Source organism: Gadus morhua, chromosome 9 (genome assembly GCF_902167405.1).
Source record: "Gadus morhua chromosome 9, gadMor3.0, whole genome shotgun sequence".
NCBI classification, from domain to species: Eukaryota; Metazoa; Chordata; class Actinopteri; order Gadiformes; family Gadidae; genus Gadus; species Gadus morhua.
Genome location: NC_044056.1, coordinates 25,752,980 through 25,778,347, shown reverse-complemented (window position 1 = coordinate 25,778,347; position 25,368 = coordinate 25,752,980). Strand labels below are relative to the sequence as shown.

Genomic DNA, 25,368 nt, shown 5'->3' with positions numbered 1-25,368 from the left:
TCTCTCTCTCTCTCTCTCTCTCTCTCTCTCTCTCTCTCTCTCTCTCTCTCTCTCTGCATAGCAGGCTGTTTATGTGCTCTTTAATACTAAAGTGAATTGAACACGTATGTAGGTTGTTTATCTGAAGAAACTGGTTTCGTTGTGTCTGCATTCTAGTGTCTGCGTTCCTCAGTCAGATGCTGTCGGGTCCTGCAGCTCCCCTGACCGCCTTCAAAAGGGTTAGGGTTAGGGTAACCCTAACCCTTCAAAAGGGTTAGGGTTACCCTAACCCTAACCCTTTTGAAGGGTTAGGGTTAGGGTTAGCCTGACCCTAACCCTTCTGAAGCGTTAGGGTTAGGGTTAGCCTAACCCTAATCCTTCAAAAGGCCTCCAGGTCCCTCTCCATTCTGCCGCTGGAGGAGGGCTCCCTTCAGTTCAGTCTCAGTGAGCGGAGGATCTATAGGACCCATCTCTGCTCACCCAGCAGGGAACCGGGGCTCCTATCAACCCTTAAGGCCGCGTGTGGCTCAGGAGGTAGAGCGGGGTCCAGGGTCCCTGAGCAAGGCCCCTGACCCTAACAGGTTGCCCTGGTTAGTTTACTCTGCCGTTGGTGTGCATGAATGGATGAATGTCAGGCACTATCCTAAGTGTCTTAGAGTACCATATTAAGCGCTATATAAATTTCATTTATTATTATTATTATTATTAATATTGTAAAGCGCTTTGAGTGGCCACCGTTTAGGAAGATGTATACATGCAGTCCATTCACCATTTAAGGAGATCCTCCTGAATGAACTGGAGCTCTAAGAGTCCTCCATGAAGGACCACGTGTTGTTGGTCAGGCTGACCTGGGGGCTGGTTGCTGGGGGCCGATGGTGACGCTGTAGAGGTCACCGGGGACGGCATGCCAACAGTCCCTTCAGCCCACCCCCAGTTCCCCTTCTCGGCTCCTCGTCACCACCGCTTCGTGGACTTTGTTGGTCCAGTGGTTCTTCTTCTTCAGGCTCTTAGACATTGTTGGCGAGCGATCATCACCACACATCGGCCATCCGATGGTCTACAGTCTCATTCTACTGCCGATTGACCTGTCGCTAAGTCACGCCCCCCGTCGTTACCATGATTAACTCGGAAAAACAAACCAGACTAGATAACAAAAACATGAAAAATGTCAGCTGACAGTATATCAAAGCAGGTTTGGATAAGTTTTACATTAGGCTATGGAGGGGTATATTCAAAACAAGCTTAAATTCAGTTGGTATTCTGGCCTGCCACAAAGTCTGATACACATTACACACTTTTCCTTGTCCCGTTGTGGCCTGGGAAAAGGGATGAAATATACCCCATGCTGCCCGAGCTGATGTCTGAGTATAGTTCAGGCTGGAATGTCATTGGCTTATCTGCTTTCTAATGGCGGAGCTTAGCGACAGGTAAATTACACGTTTACTGATTACAACCTCCAGCAACATGATTTGTTGAATCAAAAAAGGAAGCACAAGAAAGCTAACACAGATTTGAGTTCATATGCCATCAGAATGAGAGTTAATCTGAAGTCTAACTTGAGTTTCTCCATCACCCTATCATGTTTATTTCTGTAAAAGGCGCCTGTCCAATGAAAGTAAATCCTAACTGCCATTGCCTAAAATAATCCTCCCGTCACCAGGCCATTATAAATTGGACAGATTGTGGCTAAAAATAGCCTTTAAAGCAGACTTATTATTCAAAGATGCTTTGTATCAGGGGATATTAAGAACCAGGCTACAGAGCACCTGTCAACATCACCCTCCTGACCGTTACAAACGGGTGTGGCCGTTGCTCTGTGTGGAACAGAGACAACAAATGCAATGCATGGTTTTGACAGACAGACAGACAGACAGACAGACAGGTGTGTGACTACAAAATAGTGCAGATGAGAAGTATGTGTTTATTCTTGGCTGGAAAGAGAACATTACCTTAATATCCGTGTTCTTTTTCTTTTTTATATTTCACCTATGACGCCATAATATCGATCAATCTAAATATGTAGTGTGATGTCATAATATATAATTATGTGAGGGGAATGCATTTCTAGTGGCTGGGGTGTTTGGCTCCCACCTGAAAGCTTGGGGTTCTAACCCCAGATTTATAATATAAAATGTATGTCTGCACACTAAATCCGGGCCTTTTATTGAGATCCATCTAGTCACTTGTAGCCAAACAGAAAGAATGGCTTTTACAGGGCTATGGATTGTTATTGTATAAAAGACATTCATTAGCCAGATACCCCAAACTGTCTGTTTGCTGCCTTTTAGCACTTTATAATAATGTGAATTTCAATTGGAACAATTTTCCAACCCATAGTTTCCATAGTTTTACTCACAATGACAGTATGTTACATTTGGCTGCATGACTTATTCCCTTAGCCCTAACTGTAAGGGGAACTAGGGACAACTGTTACACTACAGAGACCTGTCAATCTAGCTTACTTACTATGATGTGATACTTTGAAAAATGATCGTGCCATCCACCAACAAATGCAGAATTCCCCAGAGATTTACTCTACTTTGGCATTTTGTTTTAAAAGATTGTATACGTCCGAGACGACAACGTTCTTCCACGATTTATATATTTTTCCTTAAATTTACTATTTTTATTACCGTTTTGCAAATTGTTTAAATCATATTTCTTTGTGGAGCTGTGCACAACATATCTCTTGGTAGAAAGGATTGTTAATGGCTTCTCCCAACGGAGAAGAAGACTAGCCGACTTCATCTACAGAGCGTAACACTGACCGCCCCCCATTAGAACAGCTCTGGTTCCGGAAGTAAATTTCCCATTCATTTTCACCGTGGACTATTCATAAAATCTTTACATAGTTTAAAATATAGCTTTAGAGTTTTAAGCCTGGAACCAAGCCAATCGTTTGTCAAGGTAGTCGTGATCAATGATAATAAAAAGTTTAATACGGGGCAAAAAAATATTTTGGAAAACAGAAGAAGAGGCAAAGGTACAAGACTGTGTATACATTTTTAGAACGAGTGAAGAAACTACTCATCCCATAAAACATTGCAGACTTTTTCACAATGGAACCAATAATTGAGCGTGTTTCTTGCATCTTAACCATTGTCATTATTATATTGTTTATATTGCTAATACAAGGTGTGTGTGTGTGTGTGTGTTGTGTGTGTGTTGGTGTGTGTGTGTGTGTGTGTGTGTGTGTGTGTGTGTGTGTGTGTGTGTGTGTGTGTGTGTGTGTGTGTGTGTGTGTGTGTGTGTGTGTACAAAGTGCTTCATACAGTATTGGGTTGTCATTGACATAGTACGTTGACTGCAATCACTGCGTAATAACATTACTAGTTTTTAATACATGTGAATTCAGTCTCGTATACCAGTTACGTATTCATTCAACATTATATATTCTGCTTTTATGCTACCAAATTGAGAAAGAAGCACTGCTAGTGCTATATCATATAATTTTCTTTTCTTTTTATCGTATATTCTATATGAACATATTTTTCGTTTCCTCTCCAGCTCTTACAACAACACTCTAACTTTCCATTAATCTAAGGGACATCATGGTTGCTGCGGTAAGCGATCGAGTTCAGTTCAGCAGTCATCGACCACTTGAATCTGTGGGTGATGGTTAACGTTTCCATGCTAACAGCGAGCTCCACCAATCAAAGATGTTGTGTTACACTGGTGGTTCTCAAAGACATCGCAAATAAAACGTGTTTTTCAAAAAACAAGATGTTGCCCGTTTAACTTGTGGCTTCTGCAGGAGCATACCATCGATTCACAAAATATCAGTGGGTGGTATGTATGCTTTTGATGGATACGACATTATGGCAAAATTAATGGGATTTTTACTTCCGGAACCAAACTGTTCTGCTCTATAGATGAATAGATTCAGCAGAAGGCGTGGCTTCTACTTTGGCAGGGAAATGTTACTATGTTATAAATGGCAAGAATTTACAAGTTTCTAATGAGGGATTCCAACAATCAGCCAGTTTCAGGGGAAAGATATGTAGCTGATCAGATAATTGATAATCACAAACAGTACAACCATCTCAGAAAACAAGAACAACAAAAGCTACATCCATAAATAACAGTGATGTGCATTAAAAGGACAAAAAACTGCCTATTTCAATAAACATTCTAATTTAACGTTCATGAAATCTGAGAAGGTGCCTAAGCAAATGCCTTGAGTCATCCATTTTGAGCCGTTGCAAATGTAGTCTTTATGGATGCTGATGGCCCATGGCGACCAACAGCAGAACCTAGCGGCCATCTATAGGCAGATCCGCCATCGTTCACCTGCCCATGGAGTCTGGACCAGGGAGGTGGGCGTGTTCCCAACCTTGGGTTGGGACACCACTTGGGGCGCCACATATGGTGGTGCCATAATGGATTTATATACATACCAATTATACATAAAGAAAAGGCTTTAAGGTCTTAAAGCTAAAGGGTATGTATATTCAAACAGACTAATCATTTATTAGCTTGATGGGTTAAAACGCTGTACGGATACAAATAAAAACTGGACATGAACCAGAGATATGGGCCTTCCCGGTGTTGATGGTTCTGAGGAGCCCGAGAGCACCTGGAGCTCTGGAGGAAGAGACAGAGAGGTCGACCTTCCCTTCTCTTGCTGCTTGCAGACTAGAAACTTGAAGGTTCCTAGGCCGGCGTATGCCCTTGTTGTTGGTGTTTAAAATTCATTGCAACATTAGATGAAGCGTTTACTGGTATGTTTTGGGTTGGAGCAGCTTTTGCGCTGGGCTGCATGGACCAAATCTAACCCCATCCTGCCCCAAACCCGATATATCTGGTTCTGGGCAGTGAACTAGGTCAGTGGGCTCCTCCTTGCCTTGTTGCCCCAGCATGGATATCTTATTTGCCACTGGCTGCTTTCCGTGCCGTTACCCTTACGTCCATCAATGCCAGGATGCGAACACAAGTGTACTTGCATCCATTTTCAATGTGTTGAGAACCAGCATTAGTGTTTTTGAGTGTGTTATTTAAGCAATAGGCAAAGAGAGGCAGTTGTTTACAGTGATTATAGCCATGGGGAGTTATTAGGCATGGCGCAAACTCGAGTCAAGATCCGTAACTATCCATTTTATAATTGCTGTATTAGCACCAACTCTTTCGAAAAGGAAATAAGAAAGTTGTTTTATATGATATTTGCATCCACCTCCCGTAGTGATTTAACACGCTCCACGAAACATCAATTCATAAAAGCCCCTTTCTCTTGTTTAATTGAAGGTGACCGGCAAATTATTCTGTAGCCCTGCCGACTGGGAGTGCCACATGAGAGTGTGTTTGGGCCACAAAAGAGTCATAATTCTCCCAAGTCAACACTGGTCAGAATCCCAAGGCTGCATCCTCTGTATACCTGCACCCATGCCTCTGTGATGGATTACCATGGCGACACGATGTGTTTAATATTGGAGGCCCATATTTCATAGGCTTGCATTAAGTCCTATAATTCCATTTCTATTTATAAGGAGTGTGTGTGTTTGTGCACGCTGGTGTATATTTCTCTGCATGCGTTGGGTAAATGTAGATATTATTAATATAAAGACCAATATGCACTCCTCAGAAGCCTCCACCAGCGGACAGGCCCTGTGTTGATCTGTCCACTCCCATTGAGGGAGACCTCCTACCCCCCCCCCTCTCTCTCCTCCCTCAGACCTGGATATCTGTCTGTGGTCATCAGAATGGATGTGGGTCACACCTCTTCCTTTTTCATATCCTGGTTCAAAGGCAATCCAAGTGGATGCATCCAATGTGTTGATAGTAAGAGGTCAGGACTTCGGGGGGGTGGTGTGTGGAGCGATTTTTTTTTTTTTCTTTTGCCTCTAGGGGGCCCCCCCCGTGGCCCGGGGCCCCCAAACAATTGTGGGTCCCCAGGCTGTTGCCTGGTATGCCTAATGCGATGCGGCGCCTCTGGGGTTATAGAACGATTTTTTTTTTTTTTTTTTTTTTTTTTTTTGGGGCCCTGATTGGCCCAGGCCCGTACGCGCCCGCATACCCTGCTTACCGATAGTTCCGCCACTGAATCTTTCTATCCATCTATGCTTTTTCAAATAATGGATAAAACCCTCCATATCTTCTCATCTTTGATGTTGTTGTTCTTGCTCCATGTTGTGTTACTGACGTTCACAGCTCACATGTGAGAGATGGTCAGCTGGGATTGGTTGATAGGAGGAGCTAGCGCCAGAAGGCCCCTCTTCCTGAACCCTTCAGGGCCATTCGGCCTGTGGAGGAAGCTGATTGGTCGACGATGATGGATTCTCTCCTGCCAGGCATCAGAATGCTGCAGGGAAGATAATTTGTTGCCAGCAGCCGTGTGACGACCCTAATTTAGTTGAATCAAAACCAGCTACTTTCTCATTTTACTCCAATTTTACTTCTACTTCCAATCAGGGATATGGAAGGGATCTATTCACTGCCATTATGTGTGGATAAGCTGCTGGAGCTAATCTTTAGCCTTAGTGCCGGATGGGACAGTGAAGGATTCCAGAAGCAGTAGGAGCTCCCTCTGCTGCTGCTGAGGGGACCGCACCGTACTGGAGGACCTCTGAGGGCCTCCTTCTCTGTCCCCAACGGAGCGGGGCCCTCCGCTGGGCCTGCTGTCGGCTCCGGAAACTGAGGGCCGCTGTCCACAAGACTAACCTTTCAACTACTTTTTCGATTAGTCGACTACTCTTAACAACTAATTAATACAATATGTTTGTTATTTCATAGTGTCCATTTTATTTTGAGCTCAACTGAAGGGCCAAAACATAGAATGTCACCGAGCCATAAGCAATATCTTAAATATGCCTGATAATGAATCGGGCTGAAAGCAGGCAGGCATGCAGCTATGCTGCTCGCGTTTACACTTGCATGCGTGGCAGGGTTTAAAACATTACTGCTATAGTCTAAGTAGCCTGTTTAACATCCAAAGACATTGTCATTGCACTTCTCAAGGGTTAATAAACAGTACAGACTAGCTCGCCATTTTATTAAAGGTGACATATTATGATGTTTTTCCAACAAGTAATGATATTATATGAGTTCCAGAAAACATGTTTTGAAGTGCTACTTTGGCTATGACTCTCTGAAGTCCAGATTGAACCACGACATGGAGGAGAAAGGGATTGTAGGGTTGGCCGGGAGTCTATTCCCTGCCAGGCAGACACAGCAAACTGACAAATTTGATATCGGAGGCCTCACCTGCCTCAGCCATTTTTCACATCAAAGCAGTGAAGGCGGGGCGAGGGGGAAGAAAGAGGATAGCAGATCAACCAGCAGGGCGCGCACAGCGCAGAGACTTGTGTGGAGGTGAATTACAGTAAGCCGTTTGAGACGGGAGAACAAAAATAAATAGGCGGTCATTAGTAAAAGAATAAAAAAAATTGCAGTTGGCTTATTTCATGGTCGATTACGTAGACTAAGTAAACTAACCGCGGCAGCGCTAGACCTGTCGTCCACTAGTCCATTATTTTATCGATTTTTCTATATAGGCGGTTCAATGAGCCCTAGTTTGACTTTTGCGTGGTTTACACATTTGAAAATATTAAACATGGGCTGTGAACATTATGGTGTGAACATATTCTCAAATAAGACAAATAATAACATAATTTAATGTAAAATGTACATTACTTTGCCAGAGTACATAAAAAGATATATAAAATAAGTCAAATTCAATCACTCTCTCTCTCTCCTATTCGTTACCATTCATTCTTATTCAATTCCCAACTTCAGTATAGAAGAGGAGGAAACACACACAAGATTAAAGATGTAAGGCAATAAGGCGCAGTATCACAACCAGCCAGCAGAGGACACTGTCCCCTTAGCGACGCTCCTTGGCCAATCAGCTGGAGCCAGCTTCCCATTGGCACATCTCTTCGGCGCTTCCCCCCTCTCATCTATCGAGGGTCGTCGTCTCTCCATCTCTGTGTTTCTCCTTATTTATCTGCTTTCCGGATAATCTTTTTTTTCTTGGGAAAAAAAAAGATTAAAAAAAGCGCTGCTGTTTGTGGTTGGGTGCGGACGGGGGGCTGCTGTCGGGGTCCAGGAGCATGCTGGATGGAGCTAATCGACGGAGGATGTACGGCGCGGGGCTCTCAGGCTAGAGGACGTCTGGGAGGCTTAATGTAGACCTGTGGAGGGACATCTGGGCCAGCTGCTGCTCAGGTGCCTGGACTGTGCTGTGTTCTCTCTCTCTCCGTCTTTGTCTCCATGCCTCTCTTGCCCACTCTCTTTTCGTATTCCTCTACATCGCCTGTGTGTGTGTGTGTGTGTGTGTGTGTGTGTGTGTGTTTGTGTGTATGCTTAGCTTTTCCAAATGTCTTCATTTATGTTCTCTAGGCCGATGGTCGTTTAGCTTTTCCAAATGTCTCCATTTATGTTCTCTGAGCCGATGGTCGTTAGTGTGTGTGTGTGTTTGTGTAATTCTCATGTTGGCTGTGTGGTCGCCATCGTTCTTCACCAGGGTGATTGTTTTCTCGGCAGGCAGAATGCTGTTAAGCTGGCCTTTTTTCAGGCTTGCCTTGTCTTTTTCTGCGCCTCCTCTCCTCTCCGCTCTGCTTTCGCCTCAGAAAGCTAAAATGGTGCCAGCAGAGAGACGGTTGTTCCTTCAGCACCCTCTGCTGATTCCTCCATTAGCCTCCATCCCCTCCTCCAGCCTCTTTGTGTGCATGGTGTGCGTTAAGCATCGATCTGCTAACAGGCTTTATCTGGGATCCGGAGCTTTGGTTAATTGCTTGAAATATCTGTGGTTTCTAGAAGCTAGTATGTCCCTCCCCCCCTCCGTCGTCATCTCATTAGGGTATGTGCGCCGAGGTCCCTCCCTCGGACAACATACTCCTCATCATCACTATGATGGGTCATGTTTACCCTCTCCTCATTTAGCACATTGTCTGGTCGATCGTGTTCTGCATTCAGATGTCATCAAGGATCCGCTTGGACACATCCTGCTGTGGGACACCTACTGGGAGAGTGAACCCATTACCATCGGGCTGGTACTGGGTTTAGCGACCCTAACCTATCTATTCCATCCTGCCCCTTCAAACCTGATCTTGGTCTGGTCTGCAGGTCTGGGCAGGATATATCTCTATAGATACACCCCAGTTGCATTGGTTAAAGCATCTTTGAGTAGGGCCGTTCACAGTGTGTGTGTGTGTTTTTCAGAGGACCTTATAACTGACCCCCACACCCATGCCAAGGCTAAAGCCACATATGGTGGCCCACAGTCACCTGTTAACAGCTACAGGAGCCAGGCGAATTCTCACTGCGGTGGACTCGACTAAAACTCCAGGGAAAACTTGCATGTCTTCCCGCCGCCGATCATTCCATCTCTCACTCCTTCTTTAGGAACAGTGTGCTCAATGCGGACATTGCTACATTTACAGTTAAAGATACTAAAAGTCCTTTCCACCAGACTCAACCTTTTATATCTGCTTTCCTACTACTGGGCTCCTCACTGTTTGCATCACATCACAGAACAGGCTACGGAAACACTGTCCTACATCCTCAATGGCTGCCATGCCTACAAAGGAATGTACATGGCAAATCATGACAGAATAGTGAATCTTAAAGGAAAGGACACTTTCCATCCCCAGTGAAAATGTATAAAGAATTCTGTATCAATCCCTCCATGTTCAACCTCTGCAGCAACCTGGACACTTTAACACATCTCTCTGCAAATACATCAGATACTATGATGTTGATGAGGAGTCTAAAGAGGTTTTAGTTCTTGAGGTACCCTGCACCTTTGACCCCAACCTAGAGGAAGCCTTTATGACCAAGGTCATTCAATTCCAACCGCTCCGTAATACAATCTCAGAGTTGGGTTATGGGTAAAGGCTATTTGTGTTCATATTCGGTAGCTGGGACATGTCCACAGGTTAGTTGTGAGAGGACTGCAACATCTTGGGATGCCCAAAAAGGGGTCTAAAAAGATGGCCAAGTACTGTGCTCTTTGCCATCACCGGCAGCCACCATATATGGCGGAGACCCTGCTACCTATTACCTTGAGTATTGATGCTTGTATTATGAAATCGCATGCCACTTAAACGTGATTTTGTCAATGTACTTTACTGCACTTTTACTATTTTTGTCCCTGTATTAATTGTCTTTTATGTGGACATAAGTGTGTGTGTGTGTGTGTGTGTGTGTGTGTGTGTGTGTGTGTGTGCGTGCGCGTGTGCGTGTGTGTGTGCCACCCACAGCCTGGTTCCGTAAAAATCCCATTCATTTTCACCCGTCGAGACTTTGATTTAAACTAAGCCTTAATGTCGTAACCATCCATATGATGAGTACCAAACCCCTTTATATTGTGAATCGAAGGTATTTGCTCCTGTAGAAGCTACACGTTAATCGGGGCAACACCTAGCTTTTTAAAAAAACACGTTTTATTCGAGATTTCATTAAAATCACTTAGTGTGGCACGGTATACCGATACTAGCAAGGTATCACGATTAGGGGTGTAAATCTCTGGTTTCATCACGATACGATATTAAATCGATTCATTGGACAACAATACGATATTTGCCGATATCAAAAGTCTGTCACGATACGATTTTGATTCGATTCACATAAACTCACATCAACTTAATTATAATTTCATCATTTTATTTCTTTGCTCTTCCGGATATTTAAAAACAAAAACATTCAATTTTTAATACAAATAATAAAGTGCCAGATTGCATTTAAGTGCAAAAGGTTTTTTTATGGCTTAAATTAAAGAGCCTGTAATGATCTTTCATTTTGAACATAGACCATTCCCAACCTATGTGTCTGGATAGTTTTCTACTAAAAACAAAACATGCCTCAGAATCATCTTGGCTGTTAAGATAAGCCGTCCGTGTTGCCAGATTGGGCACATTTTCCCGCCCAATTTGGCTACTTTTAATCACCTTAGGCTGGGAAAACGGGAAATGTCCCAATCTGGCAACAACAATACATGAACGCCTCGACATGTTTCGATTGGTAGTGATTTTCACCTCTTGAAATTGATTTATTTTAATTTTGAAAGAAACAACACATGGAAGCAATGGAGAACGCCATCTCTCGTTCGGTTGTTTAGAACTGAAAATCCGGTTGCCAGGACAACGTGACGTTTTCACTTGAGTACTCTATTTGAGTGGAACAACTTAGCAGGTGTCCATATATATGGGGTTAGCCTAATTGAACTAGTTTAAAAAGAGAAAACCTTTTTATTAAAAGTAATGACTAAAAGTTAAATAAAATGTAAGGACTTTTCGTCGACAAAAACTTGACTAAAACTACAGAGGAAAACAATGACTAAAATGTGACAATCTAATAAACATTTTCGTCAAAAGACTAAGACTAAGACTAAATCTAAAATAGCTGACAAAATTAACACTGATTTACACCTTAGTCAGTTAGTTCAGTATGGCATTTAATGCGGTTTTAGAAATTCTCTATTGCCGCTTTTCCACCGCACATGTAGCTCGACTCGACTCGACTCGACTCGACACGACTCGACATGGTAGCAGCACGGGTCGTTTTCCACCGCAAATAGTACCTCCTGGACGTGGGCGGGGTCGGCTGCGCGAAAGGGCCGTGACGTATTTTTGTACGCGACGCAAACAACACCTACGCAACCCACACATGGACAGAACCCACATAACAACAATGGAGGACATCGATAACATTACTATTATTAGCTGGTATGTTGAAGAAGTTGAAGAAGTGGAATATGTTGGCTGCGGCGCTGCTATGGCCGTCACGCTCTCGTGACTTCGTCACACTCTCTGGCCAATCAGTGGCCGGCCGTCTGCCGACGGCACCTTTTAGCATCGGCTCAGCCGCTTGGAACCTAGAGCGAGGCGGTACTAGAAAAAGCAGCCACTTCAGGTACCAGGTACCATGTTTTCGCGGTGGAAACGCAAAAAATGCGAGTCGAGTCGAGTCGTGTCGAGCTGGTACCATGCAGTGGAAAAGCGGCATAAGACTACACCAAGATTTCTGTCTTGGTGTGTGCTTTCTAACATAACAGCTGTGCACTGACTTTTAATTGTTCATCCCTTGCACCAAAGGCCATAACTTCAGCTTTTTTCCATTGTTCAATTGAAGACAATTTTGGCACATCCAGTGATTGAAGTAGTTATTTAGCTGTTGATAAACAGCTTTTTCAATGATTTTGCTTAAAAATGGTAAGTTAGATATGGCTTGATGACTGTTGTTTTCAGAGCCTGTTGGAATACACCTGTGTGATATCGCCACTGCAGGCCACATGAATAAAAAAATATATAATAATATACAAATATGTCAGTGTGTGTGCCCGTGTGTGCATCCAAACCCATGCACTGCAATTCACATACACACATACAGCTCAATGTAAATCCATGAAAACATCATGTTTTGATCCCACGGCCAATTGGGGATATATTCATGAATGTGGTAACACATTATATACATTCTTATAGGCCTACCTTGACATTTTTACTATTTTACAGATGTTTGTTAAACTATAGAGCAAAGATACCCCTAGTGGAAACAAGGAAAATGTTACATTTTTTATTGCTATTAGTTGTATAGGCAAGGATGCAATTCATTGAACATCTGGAAAATCATAAGGAAAATCAATTTTCAAGGAACAGGATGAATATCTAATATGAACACAATCATGAATTCATCCTCAATTCGCCATTGGATCTAAACATGCCGTTTTTTATGGATTTACATTTAGCTGTTCCTCATTTGTATCAATGTATTGTCTTTAGGGGTGTGAATCTTTGGCTTCAGACGATTCGATTCGATTAACGATTCAGTAGTTGGCGATTCGATTCAAGGACAATTTTTTTTTTTTGGAACGATTCGATTCTGTAAACCACGATTCGATTCAGTAACTTTGAACCAAAATTATATATCCGTGAAATAAACATGCAATAATGTGACACCCCTTGTCAATTTTACCATTATTCTTTGCGAAGCCAAAATGCTTCCACACTTTGGATTTCAAGTTTGCTGGTGCATTAACAATCTCGCTGCTGCTCTCTGCCATGTTTGAAATGCACCAGTAGAGGGTGAGGGAGAAAAAAAACTCTTGTGGGACTTCCTTGCAAGCTGACTAGCTGATGACAGAGTTACGGATTACCGAGCTGTACTTCACAAAATAAACGTGTAAACTAAGTCTTAAACATTCAATTTTTAATACAAATAATAAAGTGCCAGATTGCATTTAAGTGCAAAAGGTTTTTTTATGGCTTAAATTAAAGAGCCTGTAATGATCTTTCATTTTGAACATAGACCATTCCCAACCTATGTGTCTGGATAGTTTTCTACTAAAAACAAAACATGCCTCAGAATCATCTTGGCTGTTAAGATAAGCCGTCCGTGTTGCCAGATTGGGCACATTTTCCCGCCCAATTTGGCTACTTTTAATCACCTTAGGCTGGGAAAACGGGAAATGTTCCCAATCTGGCAACAACAATACATGAACGCCTCGACATGTTTCGATTGGTAGTGATTTTCACCTCTTGAAATTGATTTATTTTAATTTTGAAAGAAACAACACATGGAAGCAATGGAGAACGCCATCTCTCGTTCGGTTGTTTAGAACTGAAAATCCGGTTGCCAGGACAACGTGACGTTTTCACTTGAGTACTCTATTTGAGTGGAACAACTTAGCAGGTGTCCATATATATGGGGTTAGCCTAATTGAACTAGTTTAAAAAGAGAAAACATTTTTATTAACACTTTGGATTTTGGATTTCAAGTTTGCTGGTGCATTAACAATCTCGCTGCTGCTCTCTGCCATGTTTGAAATGCACCAGTAGAGGGTGAGGGAGAAAAAAAACTCTTGTGGGACTTCCTTGCAAGCTGACTAGCTGATGACAGAGTTACGGATTACCGAGCTGTACTTCACAAAATAAACGTGTAAACTAAGTCTTAAAACATTAATCATAATCGATTCATGCGATTTAAAGCATTTATATCGATTATTGGTGAAGCCAAAGCGATTCATTCTATTTATTTATTTAGCAGATCGATTTAGTTGAATTGGTAGGACTGACAATCGATTCATCGATGCATCGCATGAATCGTTACACCCCTAATTGTCTTATTTATTCTGTTTTGTATGAGCAAATAAAATCTCATCAATCATATGACTGTCCAAATTCTTCATTTTCAGTTAATAGAAACTAGAAAATACTGTCTTGATATCTTACTTTAACAATGCCAATCCTTACTTTAACATATGTGAAAATAAAAATATGCATTCATCAGTGCTTTTAGACGTGTTTCCAATGGCTTTGTAGGAGAACGGGCTCCGTTCAATGAAATCAAAACCAAAACTGATTGTGCACCGTATATAAACAACCCTTCCGGGTTTTGTCCGTTGGCTTTTGTCGATACGTCGAGTGTCGATACGTCATCTGTCAGGACCCCGAGCCGATCTGGCAGCCGAACACATCTGGTGCTCACACCGTCATCGCGCTCACACATGTGCTCGCTGTAGCTATCTTGCTGCTTGCCTCGTTTAACTGAAGAACGGATACGAGCGGCTTGGCGCAATTGTGCAGAAATAGTTTCACAAACAGCCGCGCAAGGAGATTGTCAAAATAAAAGCGTATAATACAGCGATATGCATCGATGTTTGGGCGTTGCATCGATGCAGTTGGATCGTTTGCCAATCAATCGATGTATCGATCTACAATCGATGGATCGTTTCACCCCTAATCACGATACCCCCATGCAAAAAACGATACGATAAGCAATTTTTTTAGTATCGATACTTTCATATATAAAAAAAAAAGAATACTTTAATTAAAAAGTGTGAGTGAGTGAGAGTTAGGCCATGTCCACACTAACCCGGGTAAATATAAAGATGCACATTCGCAATGAAAACGATCTCCGTCCGTCCACACTATCGTTTTCATATCGTTTTCGGAATGTTTTGCATCCACGTTCCACACTGAATGATTTTGATAAACAGTTGTTGCCATGGTTACAGGACTCACGCCATGCCTCTCTGTTTAGATTACAGGTGCGCGATCAGCTGATAGTTGCAGTTGATCAGCTGGCTATTCATTTTCACAAGCAAAAATATATCTCAAACCGAAAGTACAAAGGCGTTTTTTTTTTTTTTTTAAACGCTGCTGCAAGTACGGTTTGAACTGGCGTCTGCGTTTTTTTCCCATCGCTTAAGCACAACAAGTACAGTGCTCGCCTTCACCGTTGGACTGACGAATAGGTTTTAGACAATATGTCGAGTTGTAACTGGAGATACAAAAGTACATTGTACAGAGAAATCATCATTTCCATTTCACCAGCCATTTTTTGATGAGCGTCTCGGTCTCTAGCGCAAGCTTGTGGCAGCGTCAATGTAGTGTCATGGCAAACAAACGTCATAGTTTCTGAAAGCCTCCGTCTTCTATTTCTGATCTGATTAGATTTCTAATCGGAATAGATCTATTCAGATTAGAAATCTAATCGGATCAGAAGTGCCAATAGCCGTGTTTACATGGACACTTCTGATCCGTTATATACAATAACCCCATATTTCACTTCTCTCGTCTTTTTATCCACAAGCCGAGGATTGTAGGCAAGCGCTTCCGAACCTGTCGCCTTCTCGTTGCCTTGCCCAGTCCACATTAACCCAGGTAAATCTACAAACGCATAAATATTTATCTGTTTAGCCCTTCCGTCCACACTAAACGCATTCCGCCACTGAAAACGATGCTTTTCAAAAACGAACAAAAAAGGTGGATAAATGTGAAAACGCTGGGTTCGCGTTGTATTGTGGTCAGGGTAGACCACAATACTACTTGCGGGGTGATAAGAAAGATGTGAATCAGGCAAAAAATCCATTTCCCTTGACAGCGGTCTAGTTCGGTGTGCATAGAAGTACCGACAGACCAATTGCGAACTACTGCAGCTGCTGACGCCATCGCTCTAAGTTAAAAAGTAGCTGCACCCACCCCAAACCAATCGGATAAGTGTATACATGTCGATTATAGCGGAATACACCACCTCTTCTATTCCGCATGGAATTTTATTCCGATCAGAGAATTGTATTCTGATTGAGGCGTATTATTACGCCTCAATCAGAATACAATTCTCTGATCTGTAGAATTAATTTGTTAACAGCTGCTGAAAGTAAAACCAAAGTGAGACGGAGCTGGACCATTATTAATCTCTTTTCCAGATATTTTAAGTTTTCACCGTGGTATCAGTTAAGTATCGAGTATCAAGCTATTTTCGGGCAGGTATCGAAGCCTAAAATCACTACACTACCCATAAATCCTGAAGTGTGACACGACGTCTCTGATTGGTGGAGCTGGCCATTATCAGGAAACGTATACTGCACCCGGTAAAGTGAATGCTACTGCTACCCAAGCCCCCAGGAACACTGCATACTTCCGCAATCCACCAGTGCAAAGCGGCCAAGCCTGGTATTGCAGCTGTTTAAGCGGGCTGTGGACGGGTCCCTCAAATCATGGGACCCAGAAGTAGATATCTCCGTTCACTCCAATACAAGTGGGGAACAGGAATGTGTCTCCGCAAAAAATGTCTGGATATCAATCAAAGGCTCATAATTACCTTCATGCCATGTCCTAAAAAAAGTTTTCTCTTTTCAAAAAGCCACCTCAAGCGTTTTATTAGCCGTTATCTCATATTATTTTTTGCTGGGGAAGAGGGGTGAGCAGCTGAAAGGAGTCGTAGTGAAACAAATGGCATCCGAGAGGGCCTAGTTCAGTGCTCCGTTAACGTGTCCGATTTTGGTTCATCTGCTGCTCAATAACTCTCACGGTCCTCTGCTTGCGATCATTGTGATTCATCATGTATTGATCCATTTATTCAAAAGATCCAAAGACAAAGTACAGGTGCATTACGGTATCATTTTATAGTGTTGTTGGACCGGAGTGGGGGGATGGGCACGCATGCGTTCTATATTTCTGCATCCGGTACGTCATGAAATAGGGTGTAGCCATAGACCCATGATGCGGAAGCATGTCGCTCCTTGATGTTGCCCTGCGCCACTGAGCAGTTTCCATAGGAATGAATAGGCGCCATTTTGGAATCCGTTGTCCATTCTATAATACGTCCATGCTGCTACCAGAGCTCGTCTACGGAGACTATTCCTGAAGACGCTCTGCTGCTACTGAACTCCATCACTTACCACAGCAACCAGGATTTATATTAATGGAAAGTCAGAGTTGTGGTTAGAGCTGTAGAGGAAATGAGCTGTAACTGTTGAAAAATATGTTGATAGATAGAATAGATGATACAAATAAAAGTACAAATATATGATTTGGCACTAGCAGTGCTTTTTAGTAATTTGGGTATTATAATAGCAAAGGAATACATAATGTTGAATGAATACGTAACTGGAGGCAGAGACTGAATTCACATGTATTAAAAACGAGTAATGTTATTAAATGGTGACCGCAGACAGCAAAGGGACTAGGGGTGGGAAAAATAATCGATTTTTGATGCATCGCGATTCTCGCTAGAAAGATTCTGTCTCAATGCAGATAAATTAATAATCGGAATTAAAAATACAATAATGTTTTTTTAATGTGTTCATGTTGCCTGCTGCAACATTATGTTCGCAAGAGAGGGATATTTTTGTAATTTTAAAATCATTGAGTTTATCTTCAGCGTGTTTTGGCCAATGTGATTTGTCTTGAAACGATTGCGATTCAGCCTACGCATAGCATGCGTGCAAATTCACAGCCAGACACAAGAACTCCTTCTAATTCAAGAGCAGCTTTTCCTTTAATGACATAGAAAAGAAAGCTTAGAAAGAAAATAAAACTGAAACCTATTTTTTGCATGCTTCCATATTGTGTTATAATGCAAGCTGCATTGATTATTGCATTGTTCATAGAAAGTCATATTTGTGACAAAGCTTTCTCTCTTATGAAATATTAGATAAGTTAATTCATCTGTTGTGTCTTTAATGATCATCACAAAAATAGGAAGTGATTAGCAAACTCTGAGTAGCAAACCCAGATGCATATATATTTTTGAAAATCACGCATGGAAATGTACATAAAAAAATATTGTTGCATCGAGATGCAACGATAATCGCTTCAGAATCGAATTGTTGACCTCATAATCAGAATCGAATCGTGAGGTTTCAAGAGATTCCCACCCCTAAAAGGGACGTACCATGTTGATGACAAGTTGACGACCCTATACACTATATTAAACAGTAACATACAGACACACATACACTAACACACACACATATAATATATGACACAACTTCAAAAACAATTTAATCCTGACGAAGGTTATAAGATTTAAGAAACACGCTAAACTATTGGGTTGTAACCATTGCGAAAAGGTCTGCAATGGTTCATGGGATGAGGAGTTCCTCACTCAATCACAAAAATAATGTACACAGTCTTGTACCTTTTGCCTTTTTTTCCGTTTTCCAAATAATTTTTTTGGCCCGAATCAAACATTTGCTGGTCATGACTACCTTGAAGTACGATTGGCTTGGTTCCAGGTTTAAAGCTCTATATATAAGGATTTAACGAAAAGTGGACGGTATAAATGCATGGGAAATTTACTTCAGAAACCAGAGCTGTTAAAAAAGGGGGCGGTGACTGTTACGCTCCATTGTGATCCACTGTTGTTGTGTCTCTCTCTAGGGGGGGTGGTGGACAAGGATTTGCGCCACTACCTCAACCTGCGGTTCTCTAAAGGTTCTGTGGACAACGACCACCAGCAGATCATCAGAGACAACTTGTACCTCCGGACTGTACCCTGTGAGTAGCTTCTCTCTCCCTCCTTACTGTTCTCGCCTCTCTCTCTCTCTCTCTCTCTCTCTCTCTCTCTCTCCTCCATCTGATCTGCCCTCTCTCTCTATACATCGTTTTCAACCCCTCATATACTCTTCCCTGTCTTGCTGAAACATCAATGTAAACACAACTAGCGATATAAACACACTACCTCTATCGTCTTTCTCTTGCTCTCCACCTTTGTTTTTTTCTCTGTCTCTCCCAGTTTGGATCCAGAAAGTATTCTTTCCTCGTCTCCTGATTATTCAAGCTTTCATCCCATCGGTTGCCATGGTAACCAACGTCTTTCTCATCTCCAGGCCAGCGTTGTCTTGCCACCCTACTGTGCAAAAACACACACATAAACTCACACTCTCAGGTCTGAAATCAACATAATATTTGCAAGAGGTGCCGTTGGGTATGGTCTTGCATAGCCTAGTGGCCAGCGGAGAGAAAGGTCAGCTAGCGACTGGGATCTGTTCTATGGTGGCAGCCTGCTGGGGGCCTTCCTGCCTTGAGCACTGTGTCTTGTAATGTGTGACCTTGGAGGGGTTTGATAGCTGGGAGCCGTACCTGCTGTCAGTTCAAAGAGCAACCGGTGATTCAACCTCTGGAGGGCTGGGTGTAGCTCCTAGCTTCTAGTTTGTAGATGTGATTGGGATATCTCACATAATGAGATAGTGGATACCGTGGATCGCCGGTGTATATCCCTTAGCTAAACAAAAGATTCACTATATCTCCCTGTCCCTCCTCGTCAATCCTGACTTCTCTTCCCTCTCTCTTTACACTCCTTCATCAGAGGAAGAGGAAAGCCAGAGCGAGAAAGAGGAAATACAAAGAGCTCCTCTCTTTGTATTTCCTCTTTCTCTCTCTGGCTTTCCTCCCTCCCTCTCCCCCCACGCTCCTCTCTCTCTTGTGCTGCTGTTGTCTCTGTGTCCCCATGATGCTACGACTGGGGGGTCCACATGATGCTACGGCTGGGGGGTCCCCATGATGCTACGGCTGGGGGGTCCCCATGATGCTACGGCTGGGGGGTCCACATGATGCTACGGCTGGGGGGTCCCCATGATGCTACGGCTGGGGGGTCCACATGATGCTACGGCTGGGGGGTCCCCATGATGCTACGGCTGGGGGTCCCCATAATGCTACGGCTGGGGGGTCCCCATGATGCTACGGCATGGGGGTCCCCATGATGCTACGGCTGGGGGGTCCCCATGATGCTATGGCTGGGGGTCCCCATAATGCTACGGCTGGGGGGTCCCCATGATGCTACGGCTGGGGGGTCCCCATGATGCTACGGCTGGGGGTCCCCATGATGCTACGGCATGGGGGTCCCCATGATGCTACGGCATGGGGGTCCCCATGATGCTACGGCTGGGGGTCCCCATGATGCTACAGCATGGGGGTCCCCATGATGCTACGGCATGGGGGTCCCCATGATGCTACGGCATGGGGGTCCCCATGATGCTACGGCATGGGGGGTCCCCATGATGCTACGGCTGGGGGGTCCCCATGATGCTACGGCATGGGGGTCCACATGATGCTACGGCTGGAGGGTCCCCATGATGCTACGGCTGGGGGGTGTCCCCATGATGCTACGGCTGGGGGGTCCCCATGATGCTACGGCTGGGGGGTCCCCATGATGCTACGGCTGGGGGTTCCCTGGTGGAGGTCTCCTCCGGACTCTGTGGTCGGGCTGCTTGGTTATGGAAACAATCATAATCACGATTATTTTGGTTAATATTGAAATGACGATTATACCAACGACTATTTTGAGTTTGAAAACATGATGGGATATTTTTTCCATGATGGGAAAAAATACACAAAATGGACAAATATACAATTTTCAAATAACAATTATATAGAGATATATATCCAGCTGTTCTGCAATTTCTACAAAACATCAAATATACACAAAAGCGAACAAAAAGCCCATTTCAACTCGATTATATTAGGTCGGTGATCGTTTGACGCTCTAATCGAAATCGCAATCCAAATTTGATGAATCGCCAAGCCTTACCCTTTGGCAGTGGACTTGCGGCGCGTCTCATTAGCTGCACTACACTGATCCCCCATGTGTCCAATCAAGTCCTAAAGATTAGACACATCTGTGGTGCCGGGCCTAGTACCACAGCTGTGGTGGACCCCTTGAAGACCACGGGGTCCCACATAGGGCTGCAACTAACGATTATTTTAATAATCGATTAATCTGTAAAAAAAAAAGAAACATTTGTAATTGCCGCATCTTTATTCAAAAACTGAACATTGCTTCAAATTCACAGTGCAGGCTGAAGTGTAAAAACATCAGGTTATTGCTCCAACTTCCCAGAACTATTAAAAGTAATATTAAATTATAAAAAAATTAAAAAACATAAATGGGAAGCACAAAAAAAACATACAATGTATGATATACATTTATAAATATACAGTATATAAGGGATGTCCATGGTTGACCGATAAGATCTTTAACCGGTAAATACTAACGGTTAAAAAGAGATTAATCATCTTAATTTCTCTAAGATGACAGATCGTTTGTCCGTGTCAGTGTCAATCACATTTGACACGGATTACTATCTTTAACTGACGGGACTTTCTACACCGTCCGGTTGAATGATTACTACTGCTGCTTTGAAAGATTGTTGATGCACGCGGTGCCGACTCCGTGGAGTAGCTTCCTAGCTTAGGCAGTTGGTTTCAATGATATGGGTCGGTCCCACAGTGCTGATTTGAAATGTACCCTATAACATTTTAAATATTTTTTTTACATGAGGGGGAGGTTCTTGAGCACTCCAAGTTATAGATCCCTGGAGTTGTGATTGATTGAATAATAGCAACTCATTTGCATAATCATATTTGAGACTGGTGGGGAGAAAACATGTGGACCTGCTTTCCTTCTGCACCCAAGCCAAACATCTCAAAGCCTAAACTACATCCCAGCCAACTTTGTTTTAAAAGTGTGTCTTAAGTCTGCGAGACGTACAAACAACATCGACCTACTAAATATAAAATTTATCAACAAACAAAGCAATTACAGAAACTAGTGATGTCCCGATCTGATCCACGGCCTCGGAATCGGTCCGATAATAGCCCAGTACGCTGGATCAGATATCGGAGGGGAGAAAAAAAATATGATCCGATCTGCACACTGTGTCACGTGATTACACCAGTAGTAGCCAATTAGGCTCATGCGCATCAGAGCTACCTGTTGAGTCATGTCAGCAGTGTGGCAGTGTTTCAACCTTAAAGAAGAAGATGTTCAACAGCCAAGTGTAACATGCAGCTGTTGCTGAGCGCGATCACGCAGCCACACTCTCCAGCTTGGCAAGAGTGGAGGACAACTATTTTGATTGCCAAGCTTGTGGCTATCCAAAGGGCTAACCCTTTCGAACCTTGCGGTCGTCCAATCAATTACAATTATTAATTGATTTTATCTATGATTGTATATCGGGCGTTTGCGTGTGGGGACCCCCGTTTATATGTCTAGAGGCTAGCTGCTTCCTACATATGTGATTTGTTCCCGGTAGAAGCTACATGCTAACAACCATGCTTAAACTATCTTTTTCACTTCATGCTATCTACACAAACGGTTTGCCATATGAAAGCTGAGACTCCAAGGAGTACAATGGTACAAGCCTCATCATATTGTGAGCTTATCTTGAATGACGTCTAAAACACACTTTTCCTGGTTAGTATATGTAATGACACACACACACTCACGCACAAACGATTAACGCTCTTTTGGCTTGGCAAACGTTGTAGAAACAACGTACACCGGAAATAAAACAACAAGCAGGCCGCACAAACTTGTTGGGGCAAGCAAGGATACGGAGTGGGTGAAAAACTCCTTAAAAGTGTGTGTGTGTTTGTGTGTCACTCTGTTCGAGCCTGCAGGAGAGTTCAATGTTGTCATAAGCTGTTACGTCTTTTTGACCAATCGCAGTTCAAGGCCCACCTGGGCTGTACCACTTCGGGAGGGGCCGCTCAGTTACTCAAGACAAAATCAACTTGGTTGCGATGTTGACAGTTTGTGAGTGTTGCGTCTGTTGAGGGAGTGAGAGGTTGCGGGCGCACAGCTCAGGCTGCCGGACGGCGCTGCAAGGAACTTTTATAAACATAATATTTTTATCCCGCAGTAATCAGCCCGACAGCCCCGAAATGTTAACGGCCCACCGGGAATTCCTCAGTCTATCCCGATTACGCTCCGATTACACTCCGCCACTGTGTGTGTGTGTGTGTGTGTGTGTGTGTGTGTGTGTGTGTGTGTGTAGGCGTTATTCGTTAGCGTGGTAATGTGTGTAGGGCTACGTACAGTAGGAATATTCATACTTTAAATAATAAATGTTATAGTATTTCCCATCTTTGCTGAGCAAGAGTTTTGTTCGAAAATTCAGTGATTGAAACAAATAAAAGCCTGGGCTATTGAAGTTTTAGTTCAGTTTAGTTTATTTATTTAGCACACTTTAGCATTAATGATGCAAGGAGGGAACGAAGCCCAATGGGCTTGTACAAGAGTTCCACCCCTGTCAATAATCACAATCAAATCATATTTATTAGGCTGACAAATAAACTTCAGAAAATAAGGAGACAAAGTACATAAATAATCAAAATAATCAAAATTAAATGGAAAAGGATGTGGTAAATACATGTCTTAGATAGAGAAAAATAACAATGTGGGGCAATGGAGAAGACAGGGGGTGATGAGATGATTCATGAAAAGATAATATGTTTTTTAAGATGCTTTTTAAAGAGGGAGTGGGATGATATGGATCTTAATAGGGGGGGTAAGACATTCCATAATGCAGGGCCTCTATAAGACATACTCAATTGATGATGTGATGTGCGGGAAAAGGGTAAAGATAGGTTGTTATTATTGCTGTGTCTAGTACGATGTGAATGTACGTTAAATGAGTAAGTAAACAAAGTCTGAAAGCTTTCAGGAAAATCTTGGTCTCTTGTTAAACGACAAATACAACAAGTTTGTTTTATCAGAAACAACAGCCACATGAGTGATTACTATTTTTTTCAGCGCAAAGGGCTCACAAACATCATTCAACATTAAGTGCAACAACTATCATCATATTCAGTGCAGTTGTAGTGGCTACTTTAGTTGAAGTCTTTCATGAATGATATTGTTTCAAAGCAAACTAGACACATGGGTTTACCTTCTATGAACAGATACTCTGCTTCCCATCTTGACTGAAAGGTAGGGTCTTCTTGATCCATGTTTGCACTGCTCATGGCCATGGTAACCTGTCTTTATTTCTCGCTGATCGGGAAGGCCTGGGGCCCCGAGATTGCATAGGAAGCGTCCTCTATCTTTGAACAGCAATATATAAATACAATGACTGACTCAATTAAAAATTATCTGCGGACCGCATTGAGTGAGGATGCGGGCCGCAATGCGGCACCCGAGCCACCAGTTGCCCATTCCTGATTTAGACCAATGGAAAGTCCGGAATGGAAACGGAATTGAGAACGTAATAGTTTTACTGCTTTATAAAAATAAAACATATTTCTTTTGAAATTATTGCATGCAACTTAGGGCTGCAGGATATATCGGCTATGTACGATATATCGATATAATTTCCACGGGGATACAAGATTTGACAATATCGTTTATATCGATATGCGTTAAAATGGTCAGTTTCCCCCTCAAGCGTCTACAGCGCTTGCCTTGGAGACTGTGAGCGCGACCCCTCCCACTCTGTCTTTCCGAACGTGCCGTGTGCAAAGACGCCTCATTCCCGCCCCCGCCGCCCCCTCACAACACAACAAGCATGGATGATACCCGTAAAGAAAACGAGACGGCGGCGAGAGACTAAATTGTTTCAAAGAGGAGAAACAACGGCTCCATAATGTGGAAATAGTTCGGGTTTAAAAAAAAACAGATGAGCAGCAGCTGCAGGTCATCTGTAGAGAGTGTAGCAAAACCGTTGCGACTAAAAGTGGAAGCACGACAAATCTGTTCCACCATTTACAGCAGCGGTACAAAGTGCAGTATAATGAATGCGTAATACTCCGTGGCTGTGCTGCTGCATCACCCGCCGCGACAGTTTCTTCTGCCCCGAAACCAGGGCCGGCGCTCGGCAAATGTGTTGGGGGCGCCCTCTGGTGACGCTCTTAATTAATTAATTAAAATATACGAAACAAGCGAAATGAAGCCAAACATGTTCCCAAATGGAACGGAGAAGGGAGGGGGCGGGGGATTAAAGTTACGGCGCACTGAAACCCTCACCGTAGTACACAGGACAATGCGACGAAGCCAATGCTCTTACTGGTAGCTAATGTGTGTAACCTACAGCTTTATATTGTTTTGCATAGGTGATTATTTTGTGAAGAAGGTGAAAAACGTCCCTTTTTTTTTTAACATGTTCATTCAATTCTGTTGAAAATAACGATACAAAATCACATGTTGCAGTCATACTGACCTATGTTTTAATAAAAGTGCTTGCAACATCTCACATGTGGCTTTTGACTTAGAAAAAAAACATCTAACCCACTCTATAGAAAATATCGAGATATATATCGTATATCGCCATTCAGCCCAAAAATATCGGGATATCATATTTTGCCCATATCGTGCAGCCCTAATGCAACTATTCTTGTCTTCTGCCATCAATGTTTTTGTCTTTCAATCGGCAAATAACTGACAATAAAT

General features: G+C 43.0%; 1 protein-coding gene across 1 annotated transcript in view; it reads left to right on the top strand.

The window, feature by feature from the left end:
* magi2b (membrane associated guanylate kinase, WW and PDZ domain containing 2b) overlaps positions 1-25,368 on the top strand; it is a 127,256-nt gene that overhangs the window by 1,221 nt on the left and 100,667 nt on the right. Inside the window, 1 exon segment of the mRNA XM_030365817.1 lies at positions 18,582-18,698. Within this exon segment, the coding sequence (XP_030221677.1) occupies positions 18,582-18,698 (117 nt within the window).